The 6,919-nt window shown below is 74.6% G+C and overlaps 1 protein-coding gene across 2 annotated transcripts; it reads left to right on the plus strand.

The window, feature by feature from the left end:
• Positions 1–67: 67 nt before the first annotated feature.
• Positions 68–6,338, plus strand: LOC311202323 (pre-B-cell leukemia transcription factor-interacting protein 1-like). Of its 2 annotated transcripts, XM_084276906.1 has the most exons (13): positions 68–135; positions 612–690; positions 862–1,002; positions 1,095–1,236; positions 1,305–1,562; positions 1,802–1,825; positions 1,916–2,007; positions 2,115–2,237; positions 2,327–3,345; positions 4,729–4,792; positions 5,458–5,610; positions 5,779–5,908; positions 6,119–6,338. In XM_084276906.1, the coding sequence occupies exons 2-13, from the start codon at positions 631–633 to the stop codon at positions 6,253–6,255; spliced, it is 2,343 nt and encodes a 780-aa protein (XP_084133032.1). In that variant the 5' UTR covers positions 68–135; positions 612–630; the 3' UTR covers positions 6,256–6,338. The 2 variants fall into 2 exon arrangements, with proteins under 2 accessions (XP_084133032.1, XP_084133033.1); XM_084276907.1 differs by lacking the exons at positions 4,729–4,792; positions 5,458–5,610; positions 5,779–5,908; positions 6,119–6,338 and adding an exon at positions 3,427–3,535.
• The last annotated feature ends 581 nt before the right edge of the window (positions 6,339–6,919 follow it).

Consider the following 6,919-nt stretch of genomic DNA (forward strand, 5'->3'; position numbering starts at 1 on the left):
GAAGCTCCGCCCCTCCCGTCCCCTCCCCATTGGTCGGTGTCGGCGTCACGTGCGGGTCCTTCCCGGGGCGGGGCCGGGCCCGGGGGGAAAGTTCCTACCGGAGACTCGGGGGAAAGTTACCGGCGGCGGCACCAGGTACGGGCCGGGGGCGGCACCGGGGGCGGCACCGGGGGGGCCGGGATCGGGATCGGGACTGGGACCGGGGCCGGGGCCGGGGCCGGGACGCGCCCGGGGTTGCGCAGCGGAGCTCGGGGGGGGCGGGGGGATGTCACGGGCGGGGTCGTCACCTCCCCTTTCCCCCCCTTTCCTCCCCTTTCCCCCCCCCTTCCTCCCCCCCGAGCCGGTTCCGAGGTGCCGCCCGGTGCCCCCCGTCCCGGTACCGCCGCTTTGGTGGCCCCCCCCGTCCCGTTCCGGCCCCCCCCGTTCCCCCCCATCCACCTGCCCGGCGGCCTCACCCGGTTAAAAATACCCCGCGGCGACAGCTGGGGGGGGCGGGACGGGACGGGACGGGCTGGGCTGGGCTGGGCTGGGCTTCCCGGGGCTCCCCCGGCGCTGCCGGTGGTACCGGGCAGGCGGGTCCCGTCCGTGTGTCCGTCCGTGTGTCTTCGCAGGTGGCTCCGGGCCGTCCCCATGGAGGAGAAACCGGATTCCCGGGACTCGGACGGCAGCTGGGTGCTGGCGGGCGGCGAGGTGAGGGCTGGGGGGCTGGAACCGGGGGTGGGACCGGGGGGGGGGGCTGGAACCGGGGGGGGGCTGGAACCGGGACTGGAACCGGGGGGGGGGCTGGAACCAGGGGGGGGCTGGAACCAGGGTAGGGGGGTGGAACCGGGGTGAGGGTGCCTCCGGTTGTCCCTTCCCCAGGGACTCCCCATCGATACGGTGGGGCCAGAGCCCCAGGATTCGACCTCACAGGGGGATGAGGAGCCCGAGGAGGAGGAGGAGGAGGAAGGCACCCAGAACGTCACCTCCCCTCGCCAGCCCCAGCGCCCTGAGAGCAGCAGGGTGAGCCCAGGGGTTTGGGGGGTGGGTTGTGGGGTGGGGGCTTGTTGGGAAGGGGATGTTTGGGGGGGTCTGTGACACCCCGGGGTGTGCAGGACACGGAGGAGTGTGGGGACCCCAAGGCTGGGGCAGCACCTGTGCTGGATGGATCCACAGTGCAGGACGAGGAGGAGGAGGAGGAGGAAGAGGCTGGTGCTGAGGCCAAGCTGGGCTCCTGCCCTGACACCCCCGAAGCAGGTGAGCCCCTCGCTGGGGAGGGGGCTGTGCTGGGCTGCAGCCCCTCCTGAACCCCCCACCCTTCCCAGGGCCGCCGATGGACCAGGGGACCCGCGACAGCACCGATGGCGATGACGATGATGATGGTGATGATGGTGATGATGGTGATGACATCACCACGGGGCTGCGGCGGCGGCTGGGTCACCAGCCCCACCCTGGGCACCCCCCCCCCGTGTCTGTCCCGCACCGGGGCCCTCAGGGTGCTGGGGATGAGGATGGGCCCAACGTGAGCAGAGTCCTGCTGGGTGCCTTGGCGCTGGTGGCTGTGGGGCTGCTGATCGTCTGCGGTGAGTGGGGGGCCCGGGAGCAGGGTGGGGGGTCGTGGGAGCAGGGTGGGGAGCCTGGGAACAGGGTGAGGGGTCCCGGGAGCAGGGTGGGGGTCCCGGGAGCAGGGTGGGGGGTCGTGGGAGCAGGGTGGGGGGCCTGGGAACAGGGTGGGGAGCCTGGGAACAGGGTGAGGGGTCCCAGGAGCAGGGGGGGTGGTCCCTGTGCCCCCTCCATCCTCACCCTCCCTTCCTCTCCTCAGGAGGCTTCCAGGAGGCAGCGGATGGTGAGTGAGGCGGCTGCCCCGCGGCACCGGGCCCGGCCCTGCCGCCCCCGGGACACTGACCCGCCCCCCGTCCCCGTCCCGCCCCCCCAGGCCCCGTGGACACCGCGGCGCCCCGGGACGCGGGGACCGGCGAGCAGGAGCCCCCCCCACCCGCGGAGACCCCCCCACCCGCGGACGGCAACGTAAGGGAACGGTCCTGGGTGGGGCTCAGCAGCCCCTTCCCCAGCTGGTTCTGGGGGGGGGGGAGCAGCACCCTCCACGCTCCCTTCCGCCCCCTCCCCTGCCCCAGGACTCGCAGCCCCCCGCGCAGCCTCAGCCCGGGGACCCCCGGGGCGTGCAGAGCGTGAGCGTCCTGCTGGACCGGCTGGCCAGGGAGGACCAGGAGCTGCGGCTGCTGCAGGCGGAGCTGCAGGTGCGTGAGCATCGCCCCCCCGGGCCGCCGCCTCCCCGCCCCTCTGCCCCCTCTACGCCCCCCGAATCCCCCCCAAACTCCCTCCCCAGGCGCACAAGGAGCAGCTGCGTGTCCTGCTGCAGAGGGGCGAAGGCGAAGCGGCGGCCGCGGAGAACGCGCAGCTCCGGGCGGCGCTGGAGAGGGAGAGCGCAGCCCTCGGCCGAGCCCGGGCCGAGCTGGCCCAGCTCCGCGCGGGGGGGACCCCGGGCAGCGCCCCGAATCTTACGGAGCCCGGAACGGGGCGACCCCCGAGCGCGGATCCCGGCGCGGCGCGGGGGGAGGGGGCCCGGGGGGAGGGGGCCCGGGGGGAGGGGGCCCGGGGGAAGGGGGCCCGGGGGGACGGGGCCCGGGAGGAGGGGGCCCGGGGGGACGGGGCCCGGGGGGACGGGGCCCGGGGCCGCGGCGGCGCCTTGGCTGCCCTACGGCAGGAACTGGCGGGGCTCTTGGAGAGAGCGGGGGGTCCTGGGGGGCTGGAGGGGCTTGTGGAGGAGCTCAGAGCCCTGGAGCAGCGCCTGGCCCGGGAGCTGGAGCGGGAGGCGCCCGGACCTTGGGACCAGCCGTTCGGGGCGGGGAGGGACGGGAAGCGGCACAAGCGGCACGACGGGCGGGACCCCCCGCCCCGGGGGCGCAGCCAGGCCCCCGGCCCCCCCAAGGACGATCCCTGGCGGCCCCGGGAGCGCAAAGGGGGCAAAACCTGGGGGAAACCAGCCCGGAGCCCCAGCGAGCCGCCCCCCCCCTTTCACCGCGCCCGGCCCCCCCGGGGCTGCTCGGGGGTGGCCGATTGCGCCCGCCAGGAGCGGCTGGAGCCCGTGCGCAAGGAGCGGTTCCTGCGGCTCCTGAGGGGCTTTTTGGGGGATTTGGGCTTGGGGCAGCACTTTGGGGGGCTGGCAGCGCAGCTGGAGGGGGCTTTCGGGGCCGATGGCACCTTCGCCCATGACCGGCTGCGCTTCGCCGACTTCGTGGAGCGGGTGGAGGGGCAGCTGGAGGCGCTGGCGCGGCGGGAGCGCGGCGAGGAGGAGGCGGAGGCGGCCGACGGCTTCGAGGAGTACGTGCGGCGGCACCTGGGGGGGTAAGCGGGGCTGCGGGGGGCTGCGGGCGCCTCTGGGGGGTCCTTGCCCTGCTCCCCTCACCGCTCGTTGTTCCTTTGCAGCGGCGCAGCGAAGGAGAGAGGCCGGAAAGCCGGGCGGCTGCGCGCGGGGGGCGGGTAGAGCTGGGGGCGGGGGGCACCCCGCTGCGAGCCTGGGGGGCTCTGCCCGTGGGACGGGTGCGGGGTGGTTTGGGGGGGGGGGTTGGGGGTGCTGAGTCCCTGTCTTGATGCTGCGGGAATAAAGTCACTGCTGCGCCCAGCGGGGCCCTGTGGGGAGAGAGAGGGGCCGGGGGCTGGGGGGTGAGGGGGGGAGAGGGGGTACGGGGGGGATGGGGGGGTGAGTGGGGGAGAGGGGGGCGGGGGGATATGGGGGTGGGGGGGGGAGAGGGGGGCGGGGGGATATGGGGGTGAGGGGGGGGATGGGGATGTGTGTGGGGGGGAAGGGGGTAGGGGAATGGGGGGAAAGGGGGGGATGGGGATGTGGGGGACAGGGGGGCTGCTGGTAGGGAAAGGGGGGTGCTGGGGGGGATACGGGGGTGCAGAGAGGGAAAGAGGTGTTGGGGTGCAAGGGGGGTGCTGGGGGGGACATGGGGGTCTGGGGGGTGCTGGGGGGATGGGATGCTGTGGGGAGGAAAGGGGGTGCTGGGGGCGCTGGGGGGGACACGGGGCTGTGGGGCTGTGGGGGGGGCTGTGGGGGCGCTGGGGGGCTGTGGGGGCGCTGGGGCAGGGCCGGGGGGGGGTGGAGACGGGCTGGGGGTTCCCTCCGTCCTGTCCTGCAGGGGGCGCCTGAGGGGCGCGCGCGCTCTGGAGGGCTGGGGGCGGAGCCAGCACGGGCCGTACCACTCTGCCGGGAGGGGGGGGGGGGTGTGCGCACCCTCGGGGCGGGCCCGGGGCGGGGCGGCTCCCCCGCGCCATGGGCGGGGCCCGAGGGGGCGGGGCCTGCCCGCAGGGGGCGGGGCCCGGGATGGCGGCGCCGCGCGCGGTGCTGCTGCTCAGCGGGAAGAGGAAATCGGGGAAGGATTTCCTGGCAGAGCGGCTGCGGGGCCGGTACCGGGACCGGGGGGGCGGGGGGGCGGGGCCGGGACCGGGGCGGCGGGGCGGGACCGGGGCCGGTACCGGGCGGGGAGGGGCGGGGCCGGGGCGGGGGGGCGGGGCCGGGACCGGGCGGGACGGGACGGGGACGGGACGGGGCGGGGCGGGCGGGACCGGGGCGGGACGGGGACCGGGCTGGGGCGTGGAGGAGCCGGGGCGGGGCCGGTACCGGGACGGGGCGGGACGGGGGGGCGGGGCCGGGACGGGCGGGGGCGGGGCGGGTACCGGCCGGTGCCGGTGCCGGTGCCGGTGGCGCTGACCCCTCTCCCGCAGGCTGGGCCCCGACGTGTGCGCGGTCCTGCGCCTCTCCGCGCCGCTCAAGGAGCAGTTCGCGCAGGTACGGCCGGGACGGGACGGGATGGGCTGCGCTATCCTACCCTGTGCCTCACCGCGCCGGGCTGGGCCGGGCTGGGCCATCCCATCCCATCCCATCCCATCCCATGCTGGGCTATCCTGTGCCGTGCCACACCGTGCCGGGCTGGGCCGGGCTGGGCCGGGCCATGTGACACCATCCCACGCTGTGCCAGCCCAGCCCAGCCCGTGCCATCCCACACCGTGCCGGGCTGGGCCATCCCATCCCATGCCATGCCGTGCTATCCTGTGCCGTGCCACACCGTGCCAGGCTGTGCCAGGCTGTGCCCCACCATCTCCCCCCGTGCCACACAGTGCCACCCCATCCCGTGCCATCCCATCCCGTGCCATCCCATCCCGTGCCACACTGTGCCAAGCCGTGCCATGCCCCGCTGGGCCACACCATCCTATCCCACGCCATGCCAGGCTGTGCCATCCCATGCCAGGCTGTGCCAGGCTGTGCCAGGCCACACCACACATCCCATGCCAGGCTGTGCCAGGCCATGCCATGCCACACAGTTCCAAGCCGTGCCGTGCCGTGCCACCCTGTGCCACAGTGCGGGGTGCTGTGCCGCGCTGCCCTGCTTTGTGCCGGACGGTGCCACGCTGGGCCCTGCCCCCCCTCCCTGGCACTGCCCCCTGTGCCCGCAGGAGCGCGGCCTGGACTTCCAGCGGCTGCTGGATGCCAGCGCCTACAAGGAGCGGTACCGGCAGGACATGATCCGCTGGGGCGAGGAGCGGCGCCGCGCCGACCCCGGCTGCTTCTGCAGGATGGCGGTGGAGGCGGCGGCGCAGCCGGTGTGGGTGAGAGGCCGGGGGGTGAGAGGCCGGGGGGGGGTGTGAGAGGCCGGGGGGTGAGAGGCCGGTGTGGGTGAGAGGCCGGGGTGGGTGAGAGGCCGGGGGGTTGAGAGGGGCGCGGGGGGTATGTGGGGGCTGGGGGGTGCAGGGGGCGCTGATGGAGGCTCCACGCAGGTGGTGAGCGACACCCGGCGCCTCTCGGACGTGGAGTGGTTCCGGGATGCCTACGGCGCCCTGGTGCAGACCGTGAGGGTGGAGGCGTCAGAGGAGACCAGGAGGAGGAGGAACTGGGTCTTTGTGGCCGGTGAGTGAGCGATCCAGCCAGGCAGGGCTGCTCCCTCCCCGAGCTCAACACCCAACCTGGAGGCAGCCCGGTGCCCCCCAGCCCCACGGGCCCCATCACCCCCGGGGCCGGGTGAAACCCTCCGGCTGCAGCCGGGTGACGCTGGAGTCGGGACGGACGGACGGATGGACAGACGGATCCCGACCTCACCCGGTCTCTGCTCCTCCCCAGGGGTGGACGATGCCGAGTCCGAGTGCGGGCTGGACCAGGGAGTGGCCTTCGACTGGGTCATCACCAACGACGGGGACGAGCAGCACCTGGACCAGCAGCTGGAGCCGCTGCTGCGGTGGCTCCGCAACCGGCTGTAGCTCCGTGAGCCTGTGCCGGGGCTGGGGCACCGTGTGCCCCCCCTTTTCTACCAGCCTCCCCCCAATAAAGCTCCGGCACAGAACCACGTCTCCTGGTGCCTCCCCACACCCGCGTCCCACACGGACGGACAGACGGACGGGTGATGCTGCTCTGGCTGCACCCCCACCCTTGGCTGGTTGTTGGGGGGGGGGCGAGGGGGCAGAGGTGCAGTTTAATTCCCTCCACCCGCCAGCTGGGTGCTCAGGGTGGGTTTAATAGGCTTCCAGTGGCTGCATCCCTGGGGATTATCCACTAATACCTGATCCCCTCCCGCAGCAGCTGGAGGGGGGGGGGGAACGTGTCCTGGGGGGGTTGTGAGTGGGGGGCTGCAGGCTTGAGGAGGGGAATTGGGGTCCTATTCCCCCATCCCCAGCCATCGCAGTGGGAGTGAGCCCCTAGTCCAGCGTCATCCTGATCCCCCCCCAGAGACAGCTCCAGGGTGGGTGGGGGGCACACGGGGGTCACCCGTCCCCAGCGTGGGGCTCCAGCTGCTGCCCGTAATCCCCGGCCTCCAGAAGGGGATTTCGGGGTTTTATCAAAGGGGATGGGGGCGGGGGGGGGAGTCTGGGTCGGGGGGGGGCGGGGGGGGCAGTGCCTGTAGGGGATACAGCCCTGGGGAGGGGG

Source organism: Gallinula chloropus (assembly GCF_964237585.1).
Source record: "Gallinula chloropus genome assembly, chromosome: 29".
In the NCBI taxonomy this organism is placed as follows: Eukaryota; Metazoa; Chordata; class Aves; order Gruiformes; family Rallidae; genus Gallinula; species Gallinula chloropus.